The following is a 22,973-nucleotide window of genomic DNA, read 5'->3' as shown; positions in this document are numbered from 1 at the left end:
CTGTTGAAGTTGTCTGAAGCGTGTCACAGCTGTCAAACTTCCATGCACACGAGTCTCGTCTAATAGATCTACCTTGCATCGAAATACGTATCTTGGCACAGGTGGTTGATCGTAAGGGTTGAAAAGTTCACGAGCAGTGAGTGTTACAGAGAGGGTATCCAAGAGGTGCAATGCTTCGGAACTGCTAGAAGGACACTCACCCAATGGTCTCAACACAAACACCCAAAGATTACGATGGAGCCTCTTCTCAACTATTAAACTTGATCAATCAGTCGGAGAAAAGACGGAGTTTGGTGAGTATGATATGAGTTTAGAAAAGCGATAGACTGATGGGTATGCTTGAGCGAAATTGAATGTAACAAGAAAATAGAGCGAGCTCAAGCAGATGCCTCCTAAAGACCCTCGGATCAAGATGCTGAATGTGAAAAAGCAGTGTAGAGAGTAGAGATGCAGCTGCAAATAAAGAAACAGAGAAAAGAAAAAGCCATGTAAATGTTCCAAATATCAGCTCGTCAGGTCGTAAACTCATGATGGGGTCATGGTGGTTGCTCTAGCAAACGCAATACTGCAAAGCTATGTGGCGATGATAGCCGTGGGTATAGTGATGACGGCAAAATTGGCGACTCGAGTCGTTGAGCGGGAAGTCGAATGGCCACCTCTAAGAGAGGAGCGGTTCGGTGTCGTAAGTTGTCTGAGGCAAAAGGACTGAAGGCTTGTCATCTTGATCGAAGTCGTCTGCCAGCTGGTTACAGATCGCCTGCTGCTTGTACCAAAGTTTGCAAGCAAAGGCTGCTGCGATCGCGAATCCGACGAATCCCAAGATACTGAGCGTAGGGGCAGTGGAGATACGAGGGGTTGCGAAGAAGAGGTATGTGAGTGCTGTAGTTTGTCAGAGAAATATCGCTATGTCAGGTTCGAAGATCTTACCAATCGAGATGCCGAGCGAAGAAACAACTGAGCCTCTTGCGCGGAATGGACCCCACGTGTCAAGAAGAGCGAAGGCAAAACACCAGAAAAGAGAGAGGAGCACAATCGCAAGGATGCCGATAGGTAAGCCTCCGATCGATGCTGCGAGGACTTGTTGAATGACCTTGGTAGGCAAGTTCTGGATGTCGTTCTGAAACTCGGAAACTGTTCTTGCAGCGTCTGTCACGTTCTCGGTAACGGTGAAGATGGCCTCAAGCAAAACTTCAGTCTGGTAATGGAGTGCTCGTGCAGTCTCGGCGTTACGAGCCAGCGTGTAAGCAAGGTCCTTGATCATTGTCAGTGGTTGTAGAAAGGAATGATGGACAATCAAGACTTACTTGGTTCTGCTGATCCAAAGCCATGGAGGTTGCCAGCGAGTTGTCGTGCGATCTATCAATCTGCATGGCAACATCGAGGACTTGGTTGAGATGTTTTGTCACATCAGCGTGCGCGGTTTGAGCCTTAAGACGGTGGTCTTCGAGATCGGATGTGATGCCAGAAGAAGCCTGCTCCAAGTCAGTGTCAGATACGAGATCCTCAATCACCATGTCTTACCTGGCGGACTCTCTCCACGTCCCTGCCGAGGTCCTGGATGCTGTTTCCAAGATCGTGCACGCCGGCTTGAAATTGAGCCCATTGGTCCATGATACGGTTCTGAATCTCACGATCTGTGTTCAAGGCGAGATGGAAAGATTGCATGCCCTTACCCATCTCCGTCCATTGCCTCTGGAAAGTGTGGTGTTCTTCGGTAGTGTCGGACATGACACTGGACGCTTCCAGAATGGCCTCAAACATGAGTCTCATCTTCTCCATCATGTCGTCTGTGTGCAGGAGTAAGTACACGCGACCTGGAAAAGAAGTACAGTCAGACTTACCCTTGTCCAGCTCGGATCTCATAGAGTGGCATAGGAGCACTGCGTTTTGTCGGGCATTAGAATAGCTGGTCCACCACACGGGGTTGGACGAGAGCGAAGCCGAGCATTGATCAAGATCTCCGTGATCTTCGAACTTGTGCTGAGTTGTAGGCTTGGTGAAGTAGCCGTTCACGATGAAACCACGGAAGCCATTGAACTTTGAATCATTCTCGACAGGTCTGAAGGGAGAACAGGAAGCGGGAATGACCGCGTTGGCGTCCATCAACTCGCAGATTGCGAGACGGGTGGCATAGATGGATTTGGAGCGTTCCAGCATGACATCAATACCTTTGTCAGTAGCAAGACTAGTAGCATGGTCGATCTCGGAGCAAGTGTTGAGCAGAGCCTGAGAAGCCAACTTCTGACATGATGGAAGCTTCTCGACCTTGTTCATAGTGTTGATGATGGTATGCATGGCCTCGGTGATGCGGACTTTGTTTGGAGACAGCTCGATGCCTGCGAGATCAGAGGTGAGATCGTGCCCCTTGTAGGCTTGTTGAAAGCCCAGGCAAGGGGTCAGCAAGAGGAAGGAGAAGAACATCATCATGACCAGCATGGTTGCGTTCATGATCAAGACCAAAGAAGAGATGAAGTTGGCTTGAGATCGTTGGTTGATTGCATGGAGAGGTGTTGTGGTTGAGAGGGGAAGGAGTGGAAGAAGGAAAGCAGAAGAGAGAAGGGGAGGTCAAGAGTTGGGTGAAATACTTGTCCCAATAGACAATGAAACAATCAGTTGTCTGGTTGAACTCCGAATTGTAATTGTGGTTTTGACAATTGTATTGATAAAGCACCAATGTGCGAAAAGAGCGGAGGCAGCGGAGAGAGCGGAGGGCATGTGAAGCGCCAAGATTTGTTCACTCGGCGGAGCTCGAAAGTCGATTCGCCGTTGATGCGTTTCTCCAGCCAACAATTGCAGTTGTTGCGATACACCACTCGTCCGCATCACACATCATGTTCACTCCAGCAAGGCGGCGCTGTGTCAGCGCGATAAAGAACACACGTTCCTCCGAAATCTCGATCCCTGGATTCCTCCTCCCGGCCTTCCAACAGCAATCTTCGTCCTTTTCCACATCGTCGCCATGCCACTCGAAGATTGGTAGCGCGCCGCTATCATTGCCCCCGGATGTCAACTTCAACATTGTCGCAGCTCCTGTGCAGAAGAATGGTGCTAGAGTCAGCCGTACGCAAGAAGGCGCCACCATTCACATTGAGGGTCCCCTCGGAAAGCTGTCGATGCCCATTCCCGCATACATGAACATTGTCTCGGATGAAGCGAAGCGCACATACAGCTTGAGAATTCTGGACCAAGAAGAGAGAAAACAAAGGGAGATGTGGGGTGAGTGAAAGACGATATCGAAGAGTTGGATTTGTGCGTCTGACAAGTCTCAAAGGAACCTGCCGCGCCTATTTACAAAATCACATCCTAGGCGTCAGCGAAGGTCACTCTGCCATCCTGCGTCTCGTTGGTGTCGGTTACCGTGCAACAGTCGAGAAGACCGCCGTCACAAAACAGCCCGAGTACCCTGGTCAGGAGTTCGTGTCCCTCAAGGTCGGCTATTCACATCCCATCGAGCTTGGCGTTCCTGTGGGTGTGAAGGCCAGCACTCCTCAACCCACGCGTATTCTGCTCGAAGGTGTTGAGAAGGAGGTCGTCAAGCAGTTCGCTGCAGAGATCCGTGCGTGGAGAGTACCTGAGCCCTACAAGGGCAAGGGTATCTTTGTCAACGATGAAACCATCAAGTTGAAGGCCAAGAAGATCAAATAGACGATTCGCTTCTTGTGTTCTGTATTTACTGTACGATATCTATTCCGAGAGCCGGATCTCATGTTCAAAAGCCATTATCATTGGTTGATTCTTGCTTCCAGGAGTCACATCTTGAATACTCCGTAGCGTGAAGCAACAGGAATGGAGGCGGGTTGAGTCGCTGTCTTGGAGTTTTGGCAATGTTTGATCCACGAGTGTCGGAGAGGTCTTTAGTCGTTTCGCGCTCCTTGATATCGGAGAATAAGCAGCGAATCCTGACGGAACAAAAATGCCCGAAGCGCGCCTCCCTTCTTGCAGACGTTTAGTGCCAAGCCGACTGCAGATCCAGCAAGCTGCCTCTCGCACAATTTCTATCCTCATCTTCCAGCAAACTCATTTTCGGCCGACAAACCTACAAGCTATCTCGGTCAATGTTAACGTTCAGATGCCATGTGGATCTTGCATCATACCCATCATGGAGGGTCGTCTACAGAGTTTTATCCTTCGCTCTCGTATCTAGCAATTTGGCTCTAACTGGTTTCACCAGTGCACCAATGAACATCTGCGACGCAAGCCACTGTGGTTAAAAAAAGATCACCCAAGAAGGATCCCCAGACGGCAACCTCGTACCTTGCAGACCATTTCCAATAGGCGCGCCTACATAGGCATTCCGTCCCCTCCTTCACAGCCGGTAGGTTATTAGTTGACCAGCTGAAGCCATTGCCTGTGACGACCTTCTTTCTCATCACTCTTGACGAGCCACATTCCTTTTTGTCCTAACAATCGCACCTGCTGTTCAATACCGTTTCCTTTCCCTTTCTCGCCTTGATACCCAATAACGACATCACTTTATCGCTCTCCATAATGATCTCGGATCTGTTTCTGAGTCGGTCGCGAACTCAGCTCTATGGCTATGACAAAGTTCGCGTACCTTTCCATGCGATTCGTGCCGCACAGCTGGTGTCTAGCATCATTGTCGGCAGTATAATGGCCTTTTTCATCTATCACCTACAACACGACCACTGGCCAACACCATGGACATTCAAAGTGGTACGTCATGGATATACAGCTCTAGACGCACGCAAATGCTAACACATGTTGATAGCTTATGAGCGTATCTTGGATCACGATAGCTATGCTGGCCACCACAATCACGCTTCATCTGCTTAGCGGCCTGAACCCTCGTCTCAACCTCATCTTCAATGGCACTGTGTTCGTGATCTGGACTATGGGGTTTGGCATGCTGTCATGGTGGATGTGGGGAACTTTGACACACTTCTGCGATGTCAGCCACTGGAATGATGGCACTGGCATCATGGTGTGCAAGATTTACAAGGCCCTCTTCAGCTTCGCGCTGCTTGGACTGTAAGCGATAATCCGCTCCAGTCTGATAATACGCATACTGACCAACTACAGGATCTCTACTCTGATGGCAGTAGCGTTGGACATTCACATCAGCCGCATGAACACTCTTCGCGGTCAACACTTCCGTCTCAATCTCCGCGGCGATAGAAAGGCCAGCGACATCACCATGAACGGCCCCTATGCCGATATCAACTCCCAGTCAAACTCGCACGACAATCTTACACACTCTCACGAGAGTCTGCCCCACTTGGCTACTGGCGATGCCTTCGAAGTACCTACCAGCGGATCACAAAAGACTAGAGCTGGCTACACTATCCCGGAATCGCAGTTCGACTACGAGACTGGATATCACGGAGGTCATGCTGAGAGAGTCTTTGGCGCAAAGTAAACAGGCCGAGAAGCCATTTGAACAAAAGGAGGAAAACAGAAGAAGAATATAACGCATGTAACGACCTGTTCGCTTGGATTGTATGGAGGCTGGAACTCCATGCTTTCGGCGGCCACAAAAAGGACCTGCTATAGCATAGGCAGTGATGAATAACAATTTTCTACACAAGTGTTCGGTCTATGGATCTCGATTGCTTTGTAGCATCGTTCTCACCGTGCTGCCATTCCCCAACCATCACTGCGTTTGGCAAGTGGAATCTGAAACGGGGGAAGGAAGGTTGCTTTTCGTTCGCTTACAGCTGAAGTCTACTATCGAACAGCAGTACCCAAATATCCACCCTCTCTACTTGCCATCTCAAACCCATCGGCTCCCACCATTTCCTCTTCATCTCTAATCCTCTCAAACATCGATGACGTCCCCTCAGCCTCAATAGCATCATAAGGCTCTGCACACGTTCTACTCGACAAGGCAGGAAACCATCTTCTCCAAACCCCAAACGAAATACTCAGACCTAGAACACTCCCCACCACAACATCAAAAACATCATGTCTGTAGTCTTCCAATCTGGAAATTGCTATCAATGCAGCACCAAGGAAAGGCGAGAAAGCTACCAGGGTTCTGTACAGACCAGCTCGAGGGTGGAGAATGGAAAATTGGCTGAGGAGGAAGAAGGAGAGGTATCCAAGGCCAGAGAAGGCGAAGGAACTGTGGCCGGAGGGGAAAGAGCGCCAGCCGTCGTGGAGGACGTGATGGTTTGGATTCGTGCAGGCGAGGTAGGCGATTAATTCGTGTTCTGGGGTGCCGGGTTTGGGTTGGCAGCGGGCGATTAGGTCGGGTCTGGGTCTGCCTACTGCGTTCTTGATGACCTTTATGATATTAGCAATGAGCTATCAGTGTATGGTTTAGGATATACATACATCAGTGACGAATAATGTCACGAGCAGACTTATGCCAAAGCCGAGTAAAGTAACATGAGTCTTGTGCGGTTTGAAGAAAGCAAAACTCCAGATCAGTAGGATGATGAAGGGAAACAGTCCAGCGTAAATTAGAAGCCAGGTAACAGGCACATGCTCTATTTCCGCATGGGGATACTGGATTCTGCGGTCGTCCAGAGCGAACATGCGATGAAAAGGTTCTGTAAAGATGAAGAGTTGTAGACATATCCAGATTGGAACTATGATGGCCAGTCCGATGTAATCAGCAGCATATGGTTGCTATGATATATTAGCTGAAACCAGGACATAAGGATAGGTAGCGGTGTAAGTACACATTTCTCCCGCCATATGCGGATCACAGTCCCTGTAAAAGAATCGTCAGAGGGCCTTCTTCTGGAGTCTGTATGGGACTCGGATCCAGGCATATTTGACTTTCACAGATGAATGATTGAAGAACAGTGAAGAAGTCGAAAAGAACAAGGGGCGTCAACTCCTTGATGTGGCTTGACGAGTGTGGCTGCCTGCCCCAGATTCGGACCTTTGACAGTTCCACTTTCCATCATCAACACGCTCTTCGCAACATGGCAGAACAGGCACAGGCGCGCATGCTGTCGGCGGCCTTTCCGACACCCCCGCCGTACTACAAGCACTTTACCAAGCAGAATGTCACAAAAGTCCGCCAGATTCGCAAAGAGGCTGCGACAAACAGCGACCAAGTCGACGTGGGCTCGCTGCCAGCAGACCTCCGCTACCTGATTCCACCCGAGCCACCGGCAGATGGCCGCTACAAGAGCTTTGGAGCACAGCATGATGTGAGGATATACTCAGTAGACAAGGAGAGCAAGGGCTGATGAAGAATCGCAGTTGGCGCAACCGGCACAATCACTGGCGCAAGCAGGAATCCAAGAACTGTTCCCTGCAGACGCTGCCCACCTCGATCCGACACCGCATCTACAGACCTTGACACGCGCCGTTCTACTTAACTTTCTCGAACTGGTCGGCACTCTGTCAGTCAACCCTACACAAGGCCCGGAGAAGGTCGAGCACCTGCAGACACTCTTCTACAACTTGCACGACCTGATCAACCGCTACCGTCCTCACCAAGCACGCGAGAGTTTGATCATGACTATGGAAGATCAGCTGGACAAGATCAAGGCCCAAGTTAAGAGCGTAAACTCGGCAAAGGACCGCATGGAGCAGGTCTTGTCCGACATTCGCGTCCAAGCAACCTCCGAGACGGCCAACACACCTGCAAAGCAAGAGAAGCCTTTAGCCTCAGAAACAGCTCAACCCACCGACACAATACAAAAAGCCATGTACGATGCTCTGGAATTCGATCTCGATGATTGATGCTATTGCCACGACCTGTCTACTATTATGACCCTCTTCGTCTCGTCCCATTACCGGTCGTTGATTCGTGATTCTCATTACATCACCTATTTCTCTCCGGCCAGGATCCGCTCACGCATCTCCCTTCCACGCGACTCGGCATCAGCTGTTGCGGCCGCCTGACCATTACCCATAGCCGCACCCTTGATATGCGAGTTGTCCTGTCTGTGCTCGACCTCGGTACCATCCGGCTGCTTCTCCTTCTTCGACTTGCTGGAGAAGGCTCCTGAGAGGGCGCCAAAGAGATTCAGATTGAGCTGGACTGTAAGTCAGCTCTATCCTCCGTATGAAACTAAGCATGGGACGACATACACCAGCGCTAGCACTCGCACTTGCGCTTTGCTCCTTCTCTTCGCGAGCGTATTGCGGTTGGCTTGAAGCGACTTGCTGGCCCTTTGCTGGCTTCTGCGCGACTTCTGAGGATGTCATGGTTCTGGACGATCGGGAATTAGATTGCGAGAAAAGATTGATTTTCTTATTGAAGGGAAGAATGAGCCACAGATGGATAATAGTATATCAGCCACAAGAGTCAGGGAGAGGCTGGGTTGATATGGATGCTGCTCCGTCGGACAAACAGGATTGCGACCAGCAGCAGAGCCGCTTGCGTCATGGAGGTCGGCAAAGTTACACGAAACAGCATTCTTCTTCTGCGCAGTTGAGTGGTAGCGAGAGGCTAAGAAGAACGAAAATGAGAACCATGAATTTCCGTATGCTTCATGGAGGAGAAGATTGTGATATGCATTATAGTGGTCGATAAAGTGCAACTCCTGTGATGTGTCCAAGCCAAGGGCCGCGTGGTCGTGAGGGCAGAAGATCTTGTGCCTGTTTATGTTTGGTAGAAAAGGATCAAGGATTGAGCGCTATCGCCATCGTCGCTTTCGTAAAGACGATTAGAGCACATGCAGCTCCAGCTTGACTCTAGCAACAATCCGACTCGGCATCTTTGTCACAGGCAGTGCAGAGATCGATCAGATAAAAGTCGTTTCTCAAACATCCCCCACCATCTCAGCTCAGCCCCACCTTCTCCCTTGTCGGAGCTTCAGAATTCATTAGCGTATGGCGTGTCCAAGGGTACTACGTCGACATCCAATTCTTTTTGTCTCCATCTTCATTCTGGCATTCTCACTTCTCACACCGTTCCTCCCTCGTCTCCGCCTCTTAACCCGCCACATCAATCCTCCACGAACCTACACGACTACCACCACCGCCATGTCGACCGACTACTCGAAAGAGCTCAACGTTGCTCTCCTCGCCGTCCAGCGCGCCGCCATCTTGACCAAGCAGGTCTTCCACAGCCATGCCAAGGGCACCCTCAACAAGTCTGACGCTTCGCCCGTTACCATTGGCGACTTTGGTGCCCAAGCCCTGATCATCGCTGCCATCAAGGCCAACTTCCCCGACGATGAGGTTGTTGGTGAAGAGGAGGCCAAGGACTTGCGTGAGAACGCAGACCTCAAGAAGACTGTTTGGGATTTGGTCCAGCAGGCAAAGCTCGACGATGAGGCTGCTGAGAAGACACTTGGTGGTCCCATTGAGAGTGACGACCGCATGCTCGAGGTCCTTGACCAGGGCAACAGCCAGGGTGGAAACAAGGGCCGCATCTGGGCTCTTGACCCCATTGACGGCACCAAGGGTTTCCTCCGTGGTGGCCAATACGCCGTCTGCCTCGCCTTGATGGTCGACGGCGACGTCAAGGTCGGTGTCCTCGGATGCCCCAACCTCCCCATCGACGACAGCGAGCCTCTGACTGAAGACCTCGGTGCCAACGCCAGCGACGCCGAGGGCAAGGGTGTCCTCATGTCCGCCATCCTGGGCAAGGGCGCCGACTCTCGTCCCCTCACCCGCGGCGCCCTCAAGAACGCCACCACCATCTCCATGAAGCGCGTCGACGACATCAGCAGCGCCACTTTCTGCGAGTCCGTCGAAGCCGCCCACAGCGCTCACGGCGACCAAGCTCAAATCGCCTCCAAGCTCGGCATCACCAAGCCTTCAGTACGCATGGACTCGCAAGCCAAGTACGCATCCATCGCCCGTGGTGCCGGTGACATCTACCTCCGTCTTCCCGTCAAGAAGGACTACCAGGAAAAGATCTGGGATCACGCTGCCGGTGACCTGATTGTGCGTGAGGCTGGTGGTGAGGTCACTGATTCTCAGGGCAAGCAGCTTGACTTCTCTGTTGGCAGAACATTGAAGAACAACAAGGGTGTTGTTGCTGCTCCCAAGGCCATCCACGGTAAGGTTCTTGAGGCTGTCACCAGCGTTCTCTCGGCCAAGCAGTAAATTATCGAAATGATGTTATGAAAAGTAAAAAAGAAGGATGTGTATATACTACATATGTCATGATATTTCCAGATCAGTTATCAACCTGTAGAATCCGTTTAAAGTACATGCATGGGCTATTGTCATGCAGTCCATCGCTGGCTAATTCCAGACACCAGAAGCTTTCAAAATGTAGCCGCCAAATGCATAGTGGAATAGACATCACAGAGTCGATCTACCAATAACCCGACCTTGTCACTAAACAGCGTCTCTAACATCGGAGTGGGTAGCTGGAAGTTCCGGAAAGAATAAATAATCCCACGACCGAAGTGCCCCAATTACGCCCAAAACGTCAATTTCCTCGTCTCCAATCAACAACGCAGCAAAACAACAGATACTGCTGCTGCAGGATGAGCAGCAAGAGGTCAAAAAGGATGGAGTAGCTGGGAATCGAACCCAGAACCTTCTCCACTCAGTAATGCTCGAGACAGAGCAATGCTAAGAAGATGTCATACCACTAGACCACAACCCCATTGTGTGATAATTTGACGCTATCACGTGATGGGGTATGGGGCCGACTGTAGTAATATGACTTGTTCAATCTGTGTAGTACGGTTGGGTGCATTGGTTGAAGTGTGGTTGCTTTATGTTAAGCCCGAGATGTTTAAAAAGTTGGCAGTTTCCTGAGCAAGATCCTTCGTCGTATAATCTCACATTAAGCTACGATATGCGGTCACGCGCCTCCTGTCATCCGAGTTAGAAATGTCCATAGAGAGCGAATAGTCAATCCTTCTGTTTTGGGTCGAGCTCTACTGGATTAGAGATGCACCGCGTTCGCACCTTCTTCTACGAAGTCCGGGCATGTGGAAACCTGTTGGTCGTTCGTTAGCCGCAACGACGGATCTCCCTCCAAGCTGTGTTGGACAGCCACAAGGCGTCCTGGAAACTACCTTTGCAGAGTAGAACATATCAACAAGAATGGTAATGTCGTAGCCTAAATCGCGAAGACCGGATGCGCCTGGTCGAAGGACGGAGGTCTCGACAAGAGACAAAGGCCAACAGAAGGCGGGAGTGTCCATGTGTTTCTTTCACTTGTCAAACTCCTAGTTCACAAGATATTCTTGTATCGGGCCAGGTGTACTACCTTCCGTTTGCGGGATTGACCTTGGGAGCCTTTGCGATGATGCCGCCCCAGACCGTACGCCAATCGTTTCCTCTCCCCGATGGAGTGAGCGACTGGGGGGCTGCCGAGTGTATGATCATCGTTTTTGGCTCTCTTGACCTCTGACTCCAGGTCGTCCTCTGTCTTCTCTTCGTCTTCTGTACTTGTTCGTGGTATAGGGGGGATTCCGCACTTTCGGTCAAAGCAGTCGACGTCTTCCGAGTGAGTGCGCCCTCAGACGAGTCATGTTGCGATGCCAGATTCGAGGAGATCCGAGCGAGGGTCGAGACGAGATACTGGAAATGGATCGACTTCTCCTTAACGTTGTCAGGAGCTCGATGAAGGCTACAATGGTGACCCAGAGCCAGCGACATGGGCTCCTCGGTAACATCCTCGGATTCGGTTGACAGCAGTGCCAACAGGAATGTTTTCCCAATCTCGGTGTACTGGAGAGTCTCATACTTGAGCTGACGAGGAATCTTGAGGCCAGAGCTGTTGTTGAGATAGCCTCAGATATTGGAGGCTACCATTTTGACGATAGGGACCAGAGAAGGACTGGACGAAGCGAGGTGGCGGACAGTGGCGTTGACTCTAGGACCAAGACTCAAAGGCCCCATGACAAACGATAGTTACTGGGAAGGAGATTGGTTGAGCGCTTCGAGGTGTCGACCGAGGAAGGGACCAACGAGTCAACGAGTGAAGGGCTGACCACAAGCGGAAGGAGCAAGAACAAAAATAAAGTGAAGAAGTTCAGAAGCAGGCATGGTCGTCTCAGACTCCCACACACCTCCCCACCACCCCGAAACCAACCCATCCTCCCAAAAAGCAAAAAGCCAGAAGCCCGAGAGCTCCTGGGAAAACCACTCAGACGAAATCTCCTTGATCTATGCCACCAGAGAAGGCAACTCTCTGGCTCCAATCGATTTAAGACTACAAAGCGGAAACTCGGAATGAGTTTTGACAGAATCATGGGTGTGGTTAAGCCATTGCGCCAACCCAGAGGATCTTGGTGATTTAATCGAACCTGAGGTATTAGATACCCTTCTGGTGCGTGAGGACCAGGGTTCGATTCAGGGGGTGGGAAGTTGTGATTCTTTTTGTGTTTCCTGCTTGATGAATTCGCTGGTCACTTGGTCGGATTGGTGCTCTCTTTGGACGATGTGCTCTTGTTCATTACTTTCTTGCATTTCGATATGCAGATTGATGCGGATCGCCCCAGCTTGAGAGTCGATGTGACAATGTTCACCACGCGGGTGAGATGTAGATTTACAAACCTAGCTGTGAAGATACAGGGTGATTTTGCTAGTCAGGCATATTTCCATCAAGAACGACGCTGCTTCTCGATCCCTTTGGACAAATATGCAAGGCCACAAGCATTATGCCTTTCGACACATGGCAGGGTCTTAGTTACTGCCAAACTGCCGTTCGCCGATCCCTCTCATTTCTTATCAGTATCACCGTCATTGAGAGACAACGCAGATGATATTTCACACAAACGAAAGCGGCAGTAAAGTCTTGGACGAAATGAGAAAGCAGCGACACACACACGAACACTGACAAGAAATCACAAATGCCAAACAACAAAAGCAAATCAACAATCAAAGGAACCAAAAAAAGAAATACACCATGGGCAGGATTCGAACCTGCGACCACCTGTGTTCATCGGGACCACGCTTGGATGAAAGAATGCGCACGTGCCCGAACATAACCCAAGTATGCTACCACTACACCACCACGGCTGATTATTATAAGAGGCAAGAAACATCTATTATATAAGTGTATGCACAGAGATGGGCGGCAGTGAGTCTGCAGTAAAGAGGTGCGGTTGATTGAGGGAATTATGACACATACATGTGCGGATTTGGTAATCAGGGCTTGAGACCAACAGAAGAAGTAAGCGGTACAGCTGGCGAACAAGAGCGGAACGACCAACGAACTCGGCCTACAACTCTCGTTGTTGCTTCATCTCTCATCCCACAGATCTTTGAATCTCGAACCTTCTTGCTTCAACAAAGCCTTCGGGTTGTCATACTCGACCAATCTGCCTTCGTCCAACACGCCCACAAAGTCGAAGTCGACGATTGTCTCCAGCTTATGCGCGACAGAGATGATCGTGTGGCTGGAAAACTCCTTGCGAATAAGAGCTTGGATATTGATGACGCGCTCTGTATCGACGCTGTGCAACATCTATCAGTATGAGCTTCCTTGACCAGGTGACAAGTAATGACTTACCTGCTCGTAGCTTCGTCCATGATCAACACTTTACCTTGATCTTTCCTCAATAATGCCCTAGCAATATTGAACAGTTGTTTGGATCCCTGGCTCAGATGCACCTCATTCATCTCCGCGTCTAGGCCACCTTTGACTTCAACAGCTTCCCAGAGCCCGGCTTGCTGCAAGACTGAGACCATTTGCTCGTCTGTGATTGTTATGGAGTCGAGGGCGAGGTTATCTCGAACGCTTGAGGGAAACATGAATGGCTCCTCGGCGATACAAATGAGACGTGAGCGCAAGGTCTCACGGCGAATAGTTGAGACGTCGAGACCGTCGATCGTAATATTGCCAGATCCGGGTGTGAGCAGATTGAATAGAGTCAGAAGCAGAGAGCTTTTACCGCTTCCTGTTCTGCCGCAGAGGCCAACTTTAGAGCCTGCTGGAATGGAAATAGTGATGTCGTCGAGTGTCAATCGTTCGCTGTCAGGGCTGGGAAAAGGATTTAGCCTAGGCTAGGTCAAAATTTTATAAGAGAAAACTTACCTGTATTTTGCAGACAGTTTGTCGATTTCGATGGAGCCTCTGCTGGGCCAGTCGAATGCAGGATCATGAGTCTCTTCAGGTTGTTCTTCAGTGGCGGTGTCCTTCTCAAACTGTCTGATCCTAGCCACAGCACCAAGTGAGCTCTCGAGCTGGGTCCAGAACATGATCAAGTACTTGATGTTGGTAGTAAACGAGATGATCTGTGTAAGCGAGACACCTGTGAAGCCGGCTGAAGAGCTGTCTCGCAACCTAACAACAACTCCCACGACCAAAATGGCTATACCGGTGATGACGAGGTCGAGCACCAAGGCCAGCCATTTCTTGAGAGCCCAAGTGAGATAGTTGGGCTTTTGAGAGCGATCGACGATCTCGAAGTTGTGTTTGACTGAGCGCTGGCTCCAATGGAACGCACGAATGGTTGCCAGCCCGTCAAGAGTCTCCATGAATTGTGTGCTGAGAACGTGATCTACATCAGCTTTCGTATACAGATACTGAGATCTCGAAGTCAACTTACTAAACCGGTGCTTTCTCTTCAAGGTCCAGGTATCTCAGCTGACGCGATGTTCTAAGATAGAACTTTTGGACGAAGTAGAACACCGCAAAAAGCGCCGGGAAACTGAGGGCTATCCAAGCGGAAGCAGAGGCGATTAGTCCTACTTGAGCAATACAGACAAGTGAAGCTATCAGGATTCAGTCATTTATTTCACAGTCCCTTAGTGTAACGTACTGGTTGTGACGACCATAACAGCTAGCGGCAATTGTATGTCCAAAAGTTGTATGTCTTGACTGAACCTGCGCCTGAATGAGTACATGTCTTGTGAGATAGACAAGGTTGAGCAGCTCTTACCTTGTCAAAATATTCCCACTATCGACCTTACTCCAGAAATCCAAGGGTGCTCTGCAAGTCTGTCAGTACCACAAAAAGATTTATCGTGTGTTAAGCTCTTGAACACTCACGACATGACAGTCTTAGCAAGAGCGTTGTGAAGTTGTATGCCTGTTTTCACAGCCATAACATTGAAAGACCACCTGCAGCTCAAGTCAGTCGGACCTAACCAGAGATTTGGCATTGATGAGGCATTGTGGGCTTATGTCAGATTAGCACCCGACTCACCATTCGACTGCGGCAGAAAGTGCCAAAGCCCCAACTTGGAGCGCCGCGTAGATGCCGATGTAGTAGCCATATCGTGAACCAGACTCCCGCATATTCGCATCTGCCCACCATTTGAGCCAGATCGCTTTGTTTTGTTAGCTGATGCATATCATGTTCGATCAATTAGAGCACTCACTGGGAAAAGTTGAGAGGAATGCATATACGAGCTGCAAAAGTAAGAAGATGGCCGCTACAGTCCAGCTAATACAAGCTAGGTAGTATCGGTAGATGCTGAAATCGCCCTGTTGACGAGCAGCATCCAGCTTCTTGTCGTCAGTCTGATAGTCGCCATGTTGAGCATAGACCATTCTAGCTTTGGTTAAATCTTCGGTATAGGTAGACTTTGTCGAGCTTTGGTCGAGAGCATCTTCTTCGGCTGATATGATGTATTTGGCTGCATTGTTACCCCGAGTACACAATTCCTGGAAGGTACCTTGGTCATCGACTGTACCTTCAGAAGAAAGTACCACAATATGATCGGCTTGAGAGAAGAGTTTGGATGTTCCAACTGTCAGTATAACGGTGGTCTTCCATCTGCGTAGCAGACCTTGCGGACCCAGAAGACGTCCGAATATGATGGACTGAGTACTCAAGTCGAGTTGACTAAAAACATCGTCCAGGACGATGATTGAGCATCTCGCATACACTGCGCGAGCCAAAGCCTGGAGGTCAAACTGTCAGAATATACAAATATGCTTAGTCGCAAGTAAACCTACGATTCTTTGTTTCTGTCCACCACTTAATGCAAACCCCTTACTCCCAACTACGGTTGCGTCGCCCTTTTGCAATGCCTCCAGATCACTGTCAAGATCGCATGCGTGTATCACTGACGAGTAAAGGTCGGAGTCGAATGCTGAGAAGTTGATAATGTTGCGCTGAATGGATGCGTTCTGAGAAGATCAGTTGCTGAATATCGAGTTTTGATAGAGCACAAGAGCTTACCGTGAGCCAAGCAGTTTGTTCGCAATAAGCAATATTGAAACTCGAGAGTTCGACTCGTCCCTCCGACAGAGGTGTCTCGCCAAGTAGACCTTTCAACAATGTACTTTTACCACAGGCTACGGGACCGGCAACCATGACCAGTTTCGATGGAGGTACGCGAAGACTAATGTTCTTGATAATAGGTGGATTTCCTTCTTTCCAACCAAATAATGCGTTGTGCGTAACAATAGCATCAGGATGAGCCAGAACGGCTCTATCGCTAGGTTGCTTGTGGTTGTTGCTAGGAGATATGAGCGTCCGAGTATCAATTCGAGATTGCGAATGTAAAAAGGACTCCAGTCGTGCAAAACATCCAATGGCCGACCGTAGCTCTATAAGACCACCCATCAGCATAAACAAGGGTTCCGAGGCAAGCAGGATCAGAGCAAGCGAAGTGAACAGTTTGGTCGTATCGAGTGCATGGTGATCCTTAGAAGATATGCCGATATAGATTGCAAACGTCAGAACCGGAGCAATGAGCTGAGGAACATTGCCTATCGCAACCGAAACGGCTGAGAGTGTGCGAAAGCGTGTTGCAGCATCAAGTTCGGTGACACGAGACCGACGTAACAAATTCGACACACGAATGTTCAGTCCAGCAAGCTTGATAGCCTTCATGGAACCGAGTATGGAAGTAGTGATGCCTGCAATGCATCAGCCCATACTCTTTCGGTCGGTTCAGAGACTATAAGTTCTTGATGGAACGTTACCAATTCTCTCTTGGACCTTGTCGATCCAGCGAAGTTGGAATGAGTTTGTGTATCCAGAGAACCAGATAGTGGTACCGGTCGCAGCTAGAACGCTGTTCAGTATGGGTAAGCGTGGAGGGATTCGCAATCCATCAACTCACCTAGAGCAATGATGACAGGACCAACACAAGCAGCACCCAGCTCAATCTCGATTAACCATGTAGCAATAGCAACCTGAAGAATATTTGCCCACATCTCATGCAGATCGATAAGGCCCCGAGTTGTTCGCTCGACATCAGTGCTCATCAACGTGAGGGATGCCTTGTTATCTTTCTCAACAGTACTGAGGTTTATTGCTTTGCTGTAGACCGATGTTATCAGTGTTCCTCGAAGCATGCTGAGAAATCTGTAATGTCGGTGCCAGTACATGGCAGAGGTCGTCGCAAGTCCAACATAGACGATGAAGTAGGCGCCAATGAGCCCGTACCCTATGTTCACGCTTTCTGCGTCCGAGTTGTTGATATAGTCTAGTAGTCGCTTAAGCAGTATAGGTTGACAGAATGTAAGAGCTAGAAGTGCCAGCCTAGGAACGATTGGGACCAGTATCGGCCATTTGAGTAGTTGAAAGATGACCTTCTTCAGATCTGCTGATCCAGTCTTCGACTCTGTGAAATCTAGATTAGCTCTGGCCACTGCAATCGGTTTTTGTACTCACGTAACTCCCACTCATCGATGAATCTCTTACTCAACCCCTCAGAAGCTATATCCTCGCTAATGTCATACAAATCCTCAGGCTTTAAAAGATGTCTCGCGCCCCTCCAGACCAGCCCATTCAACCACGACAACAAAGCTTGCCCATACAGCCCACTGAAATCTTCTGGGCTCTTATTCCGCTCGGTTTTGACGTAGCTTCTCTTTCCTCTTGCCTCGAGCAATAGAACCACGGTTTTGATAACAAAGGCTATGGTGAAGATATTGCGGATGCGAGGCGATAAGTGTGTAAGGAGCCAGAGGGTGCGAAGGGTAGCAGCATCGAACATTGTGGTGATGAAGAGGTAGGCGTTGAGAAGCATTGATGGCCGCAGCGAGCGCGAGTGTTCCATGTACGATAGAGTAAGAACGGCAATACTGGAAGCAAAAGAAAGTACTGAAGCTGCCGTTGCCGGTTTCCATGCTTGAAGCTGAGGGCTATCGGCGAAAAGACCAATCAAGGTGAGTTGAAGGATAGCAAGAACTGCAATAACAGACTACGATAGCCTGTAAGCTTTCAATGCTCAAAGACCAGGAAGTCGGTGACCTACCAATTTGACATATTTGAAAGCATTGGCTTGAATCTTAGGTCGGATACGACTCAAGGTCTTCAATCTCAGAGGAGCGAAACAAAGCAACAGGACAGAAGGCACGATGGAGAAAAAGTACGACTCGAAAGCGAATGTAAAGTCGAAGCTTCGTCGGCAACCCTCGACCGCAGGTCCGAAAGCACTGTCAGCAGCAGGCGAGCAAACAGCAGAATTCATACTGACCAGATGTCAGTAATACCCACATGGCAAGAGAGGTGTCGCGTGGTTTTGTAGTGATGCGATGTTCAGGAGCTGGATGTGCAGCAACCAATCATGGCGTCTGCAGCATTTGAAGGATTGAAGCTGGTCTAAAATTGGATGCAGGCGGGACGTCTTGACTCTTGACGAGTTAGGAAGCTGGTGATAAGAGAGCAAGCCACATGAAACTGCTTTCGCTTCCCATGCTCGGAGTGGTTAATGCTACTCCGGCACCAAGGTGATCAGACGGAGTCGATTGACTCGGAGGAGATGCCAAGACACATGCCAATGGGCGTCATGGTGAAAGACACTCGGGAGAGGCTCCAACCAGAATTCAGTGGCTGGAGTGGATGCTGATCCATGCTTCTGTCTTGCACTCGTGACATTCGCAACTTCAATGGCTGTTGGAAGAATCGGCTGAAGTATGTATGTAGGCATTTTCATGATCATTCGCCAGACGCATATCTCGCGCCGGCATCTCTTTCTCATGTATCTAAGTTATGCATAGGGTATCGTTAAAAAAAGGTAATCGTTCCGCAATCAAAGTGGAAACCAGTAAGACGTCTGCTTTTCCGCTCGTTCTCGGGCCTCATCGTCCTTCGTCTTAGTTGGGACCACCAAGTCTCTTCTCGATCTTCTCCTTCTCGCTGTCGCGAATCTGCTGCAGATCGTCTCTTGTACTGTTGTAGGAAGCGTTGGCCTGGTTGAAAGGGTTGTCCGGGTGCTTCTCGAATTCCTTGCGGATCTGCTCGATCTTTTGCTGGCGACGGAGACCCTTCTCGTCCTTCATCTCTTCCAAGCGGCGTTCTTCGTATTGAGTGTAGGCGGCCTTGAAGCGACGTTCGGGGTGACGGTCGACCTTGTCGGTGTTTCCACCAGCGGTCAAGGACAGAGCGTCGAGGGCATTGTCGATACCGGTTGCGGAGAGGGAAGACAGAGACGAGGGGGCATCGAGGCCGGAGAGATCGAGACCGCGGGACTTCTTCTGGGCGGATTTGGCATTGCCTGTTTTCTTAGATGGCAGGGATGCGTCTTCTTCGGCCAGGAGAGCTGCCTTTTCGGCCTTCTTGCGATCGGCTTCGGCTTTCTTGTCGGCGGCGGCAGCACTGGAGGAGGAAGACTTTAGTATGGCAGATCCGAGGTAAAAGTGACAGGCACAACTCACGCCTTAGAGCTGTCCTTTGCGCCCTTTGACCATTCCTGCTCCTCGACCTTTGCCTTCTTCTGGTTCTCGACGGCCTGCTTTTGTGCGGCGACCTCGGCCTTTTTGGCGTTGCCGGCGGCCTTCTTACTGTTCTCTCCCTTGGCCATGTTGATTGTGTATTTGTGTATTAGAACGGTGACGACGAAACAGCGAAACACAGTGAAACAAAGAAAATGGTTCGACTGGGGCCGAGTTCGGGAAGCTTCTGTTGCGTCACACGCCAAGCTTCTGCCTCAGGCTTCCATACCACGCCATCAGACTGATCATTTCACAAACATACAACATGTGAGAGTGCACGCAACGGGCTGAAATGACGTTTGATTCTGTATCTTAGATGCCTTGCAAAACGGCATCGTCTCTACCGGGTCTTCGTGCCGATATGTTTTGATGCACACATGTATATCGGATTTAGCAACTCTCTAGTGAAGTACCGAAGGAGGCAGACTCTGAGTGTGCATGCCTCAGGCCATCAAAATCCTCGTACATCTCTATAGATGCGTTCGTGACACTTCCATCTATCTCTCGTTCGCTGCCGCTAAGTCACGTGCCACTGCCTCATACGACGCGGTTTCCTGCATCCTGAGTATAGCTTTCCTCAGACCTTGACAAGCGTTAGGGATCTCCCGTGACAATAATCTTGCCACAAGACTTTCGGGCGAGAAGACTTGGACAACGGTCGGGTCGAAAACCACTCCGACCATTTCGAAAACTTCCTTCAAGCTGAGAATACCGTCCTTGAACTGCTTCATGATTGCGCAACATCTCAGCAGACGTTCTCTGAGAGCGTCCGCGATTTCTGGCGAGGCATTCAACCTCCCACCATGGGGGCGTTCGAGGACGATGTTCATATCGAGTAGATCCTGGCGGTCTCCAAGATGGTAACTGGCGAGGAACAATCTGTGGAAAGATGCATGACTGTTTTTGAGTTTTGAGTTTTCTGCAATGAGAATTTCGACTGTCACTGGATGAGGATTCTTTCGATTGGAGAGCCTCCTCAGAAACCTGATTGCATTGGTCTCCAAAGTGACATCAGTGTTGTACTGGTAACGACCCAGGCCACTGGGAACTGGCAAGTAGAAATTGGTATTTTGGAACCATACGACTTCGAGGTCTGGAGTCACCCAATCTGGAATCGAACTGTGACTACCAATGTCCCAAGCAGGCTCGTCCGGTAGGACGTAACCGAATATCATGAGGCGAAGCTCTGGCGGAATTTGCTTTCTGTCCATGATTGCACCGATTGATGCGAGCAGCGCTGTCGCTTCGCTAGGTTGAGTCTCAGCTGGGGGGCTGGTCGTTCTGCCAATGGCCCAGTCTAGCCATCGTCGAAGTCGACTAGGTTGGTGTTCTGTTGAGCTCATGTTGGCTTGACTCGTTGGAAAAATGTATCTTTACTGAAGAATAGGGTTGACGTGGGGATGGTTAGCTTATGAGTTCGAAGCATACAAAGAGCTGTCGAGCGCAGAATTCCTTGATCGTAATGGTTGGCATAAAGAAAACGAAGCTCGATATTTCCGAATGCGGATATGTCATTGTTCAGAAAGATGTTACTGGAATGCTTCGAAGTGTACGGTAACGAATGATACTGCTGTCAGCGATGGCCAGTGTAAACCTGCGATAAGTCGCTGTCTGAATGCAAAAGATAGGTCATGTCACAATAGCTACCTGTATAGCTTACCCGCTGGGAAGCTCGCGTAGACTGACTCGGAAGACGAGCTCAACGATGAGCACCAGCTATCTCGGAATGAACTATTCTCGGTCGAACCGAGTATGTATACAAGTCTAGCAAAGACACCGAGTTTTGCTCAGAGAACATGACTAGAGGCGGTCCTCTTTTCAAAGACAGAAGGAATGCTCAATGGTTCGAAAGCAACGAGTGACGTTTCGAATCGCAAACTCGTTCTCATGGATCGCCATGTGATTCTCGGAGGGGCCTTCCTCTGTCGAACTCGGCGAGGAAGTGTTTGCTGTCCAGGGTTGTGCAGGAGAGCAAGTTCACATGCCGACTTTTTTGTGCCTCGGCAATCGACGCGAAGACCAAGCTCGGGTGATTGGTTTCCGTGTGGGTTTCACTGCGCCGTCAGCAGCAGCGCAATGAGCACAACTGTCGACGGACTGAATAGTCTGTAGTAGTAGCTGTGGCTTCGTCTGCGCCTGAGAATGACAATTGGGTTTCTGAAGAAAATGTGGAATGGAAGAACGGAAGGGATAAGGTTCTTGTCGGCAATAGCATAGCAAAAATACCGGAGTTTAGGCACGAAAGGAGGGTGAGCGTCATGCGCCTGCCTCTTGTTATCAGAGCCGGACGACCGAGGAAAGTGCATTCTACACTTCTTTTTCCCCTGCTTGCTCGTGATACTCGTGTCGTGTGAGAATCTCCATCGCATCAACCCCATCAAACACCACTCTCTATCGAACTGGAAGTCACTGGAATAGAATCGTTTCTGCAATACACAATGGTCGCCGACGCTCTCATCTACCACCCCGCCATTGCGCACTACAACAAATATGTCGCGACGACAAGTGTGTCGACCCTCATCTTCTATGCGATTGAGTGCATCCGAGACTGACAAAGTGATTCAGTGGGTCGCGACAAGGCACTCCGCCTTGTCCAATACCTCTCCCGCTTCCTCGCCTGGTACACGCTCCGCACCAACAGCCCGCAAACCACTGTCGTGCAATGGAGCAAGCTCAAGGCCAACCTAGGCCTTGTCCGTAAAGCCATGCGCATTGGCAAGTTTGTCGAGCACTTCCGCGCTGCCGCGACCGCATACGACTCCAAGACCTTGGACCCCGTCATCCGTTTCTGCACCACTGGTCGCCAGCTGGGCTACGGAGCTTACATGCTCACCGACACCTTGACATATCTCGATGCTTCAGGGGTCAGACCCAGTCTTGCCGCTAAGAAGCTGCAGGTGCAGGCATACAAGGCTTGGATGACGGGTTTGTGCTTCAGTGTGTTGAACGGCGTTTACACCATCTACAAGAGTAGGAACGAGGAGGCTGCTCAGACAGACAAGGCTGTTGCTGCTGAGAAGACTGTTGAGGTTAAGAAGTTGCAGCGGTATGTCCATCTCACGCCCAATTCCACACGAGGACGATTCCTAACACTTTCACAGCGAGAGAAGCGCCGCCCAGACACAACTGATTTCCGACCTTTGCGATTTGTTCATTCCCGTGTCGGCTCTTGGATACATCAACGTCGATGACGGTGTGGTCGGTCTGGCTGGTGCCGTCAGTTCGCTGATTGGTCTGATGGCACAATGGAACAAGACTGCTTAAGCTTCATGATGATCTCTGATCCTTTTCTTTTTCTGAAGTTGGCCTATAGTCTGCCAACCCCATATTCTGGGACACGCCTCAATACTTTTTGATTGCAGACCTGTTGTTTCTCATTTACGTCCTCAATCTTCCTTTAGCAGAGAGTGCACAGTATGCTGTTTATCTGTTTCGTGTCTATCCGAGTCGCTCTGGCGCATTCTCCATGAGATGATATGGTCACATTATTTCGTTCGATTCAATTGCGATA

At 49.9% G+C, this 22,973-nt stretch overlaps 12 protein-coding genes across 12 annotated transcripts; 5 read left to right on the top strand and 7 right to left on the bottom strand.

The window, feature by feature from the left end:
• Positions 1-301: 301 nt before the first annotated feature.
• On the bottom strand, positions 302-2,448 carry M438DRAFT_403836 (uncharacterized protein; the record flags this gene model as incomplete). The annotated part of the gene is made up of 5 exons (XM_029909680.1): positions 302-879; positions 928-1,252; positions 1,305-1,472; positions 1,522-1,787; positions 1,842-2,448. The coding sequence occupies 5 exons, from the start codon at positions 2,446-2,448 to the stop codon at positions 659-661; spliced, it is 1,587 nt and encodes a 528-aa protein (XP_029763510.1). The 3' UTR covers positions 302-658.
• Positions 2,449-2,831: 383 nt separating this feature from the next.
• On the top strand, positions 2,832-3,645 carry M438DRAFT_372836 (60S ribosomal protein-like protein L6; the record flags this gene model as incomplete). Its single annotated transcript, XM_029908378.1, has 2 exons — positions 2,832-3,216; positions 3,272-3,645. The coding sequence occupies 2 exons, from the start codon at positions 2,832-2,834 to the stop codon at positions 3,643-3,645; spliced, it is 759 nt and encodes a 252-aa protein (XP_029763509.1).
• An 843-nt stretch (positions 3,646-4,488) lies between these two features.
• M438DRAFT_353328 (uncharacterized protein) lies at positions 4,489-5,377 on the top strand (the record flags this gene model as incomplete). Its single annotated transcript, XM_029906862.1, has 3 exons — positions 4,489-4,674; positions 4,730-4,989; positions 5,041-5,377. 3 exons carry the CDS (start codon positions 4,489-4,491, stop codon positions 5,375-5,377), a joined length of 783 nt encoding a protein of 260 aa, XP_029763508.1.
• A 170-nt stretch (positions 5,378-5,547) lies between these two features.
• Positions 5,548-6,772, bottom strand: M438DRAFT_292440 (PAP2-domain-containing protein). Its single transcript, XM_029901783.1, has 3 exons — positions 6,645-6,772; positions 6,295-6,591; positions 5,548-6,243 (listed from the first exon to the last, which is right to left on the bottom strand). The coding sequence occupies exons 1-3, from the start codon at positions 6,735-6,737 to the stop codon at positions 5,686-5,688; spliced, it is 948 nt and encodes a 315-aa protein (XP_029763507.1). The 5' UTR covers positions 6,738-6,772; the 3' UTR covers positions 5,548-5,685.
• A 121-nt stretch (positions 6,773-6,893) lies between these two features.
• M438DRAFT_372833 (mediator of RNA polymerase II transcription subunit 7) lies at positions 6,894-7,662 on the top strand (the record flags this gene model as incomplete). The annotated part of the gene is made up of 2 exons (XM_029908377.1): positions 6,894-7,124; positions 7,177-7,662. 2 exons carry the CDS (start codon positions 6,894-6,896, stop codon positions 7,660-7,662), a joined length of 717 nt encoding a protein of 238 aa, XP_029763506.1.
• Positions 7,663-7,748: 86 nt separating this feature from the next.
• On the bottom strand, positions 7,749-8,130 carry M438DRAFT_333094 (uncharacterized protein; the record flags this gene model as incomplete). The annotated part of the gene is made up of 2 exons (XM_029903567.1): positions 7,749-7,958; positions 8,014-8,130. The coding sequence occupies 2 exons, from the start codon at positions 8,128-8,130 to the stop codon at positions 7,749-7,751; spliced, it is 327 nt and encodes a 108-aa protein (XP_029763505.1).
• Positions 8,131-8,734: 604 nt separating this feature from the next.
• M438DRAFT_343677 (3'-phosphoadenosine 5'-phosphatase) lies at positions 8,735-10,018 on the top strand. Its single transcript, XM_029905034.1, has one exon. It carries the CDS (start codon positions 8,758-8,760, stop codon positions 9,979-9,981), a length of 1,224 nt encoding a protein of 407 aa, XP_029763504.1. The 5' UTR covers positions 8,735-8,757; the 3' UTR covers positions 9,982-10,018.
• Positions 10,019-10,663: 645 nt separating this feature from the next.
• Positions 10,664-11,611, bottom strand: M438DRAFT_166783 (uncharacterized protein). Its single transcript, XM_029899088.1, has 3 exons — positions 11,105-11,611; positions 10,911-11,045; positions 10,664-10,831 (listed from the first exon to the last, which is right to left on the bottom strand). Exons 1-2 carry the CDS (start codon positions 11,494-11,496, stop codon positions 10,955-10,957), a joined length of 483 nt encoding a protein of 160 aa, XP_029763503.1. The 5' UTR covers positions 11,497-11,611; the 3' UTR covers positions 10,664-10,831; positions 10,911-10,954.
• Positions 11,612-12,930: 1,319 nt separating this feature from the next.
• On the bottom strand, positions 12,931-18,439 carry M438DRAFT_292432 (multidrug resistance-like protein). Its single transcript, XM_029901782.1, has 15 exons — positions 18,004-18,439; positions 17,418-17,949; positions 16,864-17,367; positions 16,724-16,807; positions 15,975-16,657; positions 15,749-15,922; positions 15,169-15,694; positions 14,994-15,117; positions 14,837-14,908; positions 14,727-14,777; positions 14,607-14,671; positions 14,394-14,559; positions 13,880-14,332; positions 13,355-13,825; positions 12,931-13,298 (listed from the first exon to the last, which is right to left on the bottom strand). Exons 1-15 carry the CDS (start codon positions 18,217-18,219, stop codon positions 13,085-13,087), a joined length of 4,335 nt encoding a protein of 1,444 aa, XP_029763502.1. The 5' UTR covers positions 18,220-18,439; the 3' UTR covers positions 12,931-13,084.
• A 227-nt stretch (positions 18,440-18,666) lies between these two features.
• Positions 18,667-19,551, bottom strand: M438DRAFT_292429 (DUF1014-domain-containing protein; the record flags this gene model as incomplete). The annotated part of the gene is made up of 2 exons (XM_029901781.1): positions 18,667-19,346; positions 19,406-19,551. 2 exons carry the CDS (start codon positions 19,549-19,551, stop codon positions 18,845-18,847), a joined length of 648 nt encoding a protein of 215 aa, XP_029763501.1. The 3' UTR covers positions 18,667-18,844.
• A 408-nt stretch (positions 19,552-19,959) lies between these two features.
• On the bottom strand, positions 19,960-20,805 carry M438DRAFT_403829 (uncharacterized protein; the record flags this gene model as incomplete). The annotated part of the gene is made up of 1 exon (XM_029909679.1): positions 19,960-20,805. The coding sequence occupies one exon, from the start codon at positions 20,803-20,805 to the stop codon at positions 19,960-19,962; it is 846 nt and encodes a 281-aa protein (XP_029763500.1).
• A 1,026-nt stretch (positions 20,806-21,831) lies between these two features.
• Positions 21,832-22,946, top strand: M438DRAFT_395491 (peroxisomal biogenesis factor 11). Its single transcript, XM_029909215.1, has 3 exons — positions 21,832-21,967; positions 22,028-22,508; positions 22,564-22,946. The coding sequence occupies exons 1-3, from the start codon at positions 21,901-21,903 to the stop codon at positions 22,724-22,726; spliced, it is 711 nt and encodes a 236-aa protein (XP_029763499.1). The 5' UTR covers positions 21,832-21,900; the 3' UTR covers positions 22,727-22,946.
• The last annotated feature ends 27 nt before the right edge of the window (positions 22,947-22,973 follow it).

The sequence above is a fragment of the Aureobasidium pullulans genome, assembly GCF_000721785.1.
Source record: "Aureobasidium pullulans EXF-150 unplaced genomic scaffold scaffold_4, whole genome shotgun sequence".
NCBI lineage: Eukaryota > Fungi > Ascomycota > Dothideomycetes > Dothideales > Saccotheciaceae > Aureobasidium > Aureobasidium pullulans.
Note: the sequence above shows the minus strand (reverse complement) of the source record. Positions and strands in the feature narration are given on the sequence as shown.

Bases quoted from the DNA above. Each gene is read 5' to 3' on its own strand.
- M438DRAFT_395491 (XM_029909215.1), top strand. From the start codon at position 21,901: ATGGTCGCCGACGCTCTCATCTACCACCCCGCCATTGCGCACTACAAC. The intron at 21,968-22,027 runs GTGTGTCGACCC...AAAGTGATTCAG, and splicing joins CAAATATGTCGCGACGACAA to TGGGTCGCGACAAGGCACTC. The intron at 22,509-22,563 runs GTATGTCCATCT...ACACTTTCACAG, and splicing joins GAGGTTAAGAAGTTGCAGCG to CGAGAGAAGCGCCGCCCAGA.
- M438DRAFT_343677 (XM_029905034.1), top strand. From the start codon at position 8,758: ATGGCGTGTCCAAGGGTACTACGTCGACATCCAATTCTTTTTGTCTCC.
- M438DRAFT_292432 (XM_029901782.1), bottom strand. From the start codon at position 18,219: ATGAATTCTGCTGTTTGCTCGCCTGCTGCTGACAGTGCTTTCGGACCT. The intron at 14,778-14,836 runs GTGAGTGTTCAA...ACAGACTTGCAG, and splicing joins CTTGCTAAGACTGTCATGTC to AGCACCCTTGGATTTCTGGA. The intron at 14,333-14,393 runs GTAAGTTGACTT...TCACGTTCTCAG, and splicing joins GAAGAGAAAGCACCGGTTTA to CACACAATTCATGGAGACTC.
- M438DRAFT_166783 (XM_029899088.1), bottom strand. From the start codon at position 11,496: ATGTCGCTGGCTCTGGGTCACCATTGTAGCCTTCATCGAGCTCCTGAC. The intron at 11,046-11,104 runs GTAGTACACCTG...GACAAGTGAAAG, and splicing joins GTCAATCCCGCAAACGGAAG to AAACACATGGACACTCCCGC.
- M438DRAFT_292440 (XM_029901783.1), bottom strand. From the start codon at position 6,737: ATGCCTGGATCCGAGTCCCATACAGACTCCAGAAGAAGGCCCTCTGAC. The intron at 6,592-6,644 runs GTACTTACACCG...AATATATCATAG, and splicing joins GCATATGGCGGGAGAAATGT to CAACCATATGCTGCTGATTA. The intron at 6,244-6,294 runs GTATGTATATCC...AATATCATAAAG, and splicing joins TGACATTATTCGTCACTGAT to GTCATCAAGAACGCAGTAGG.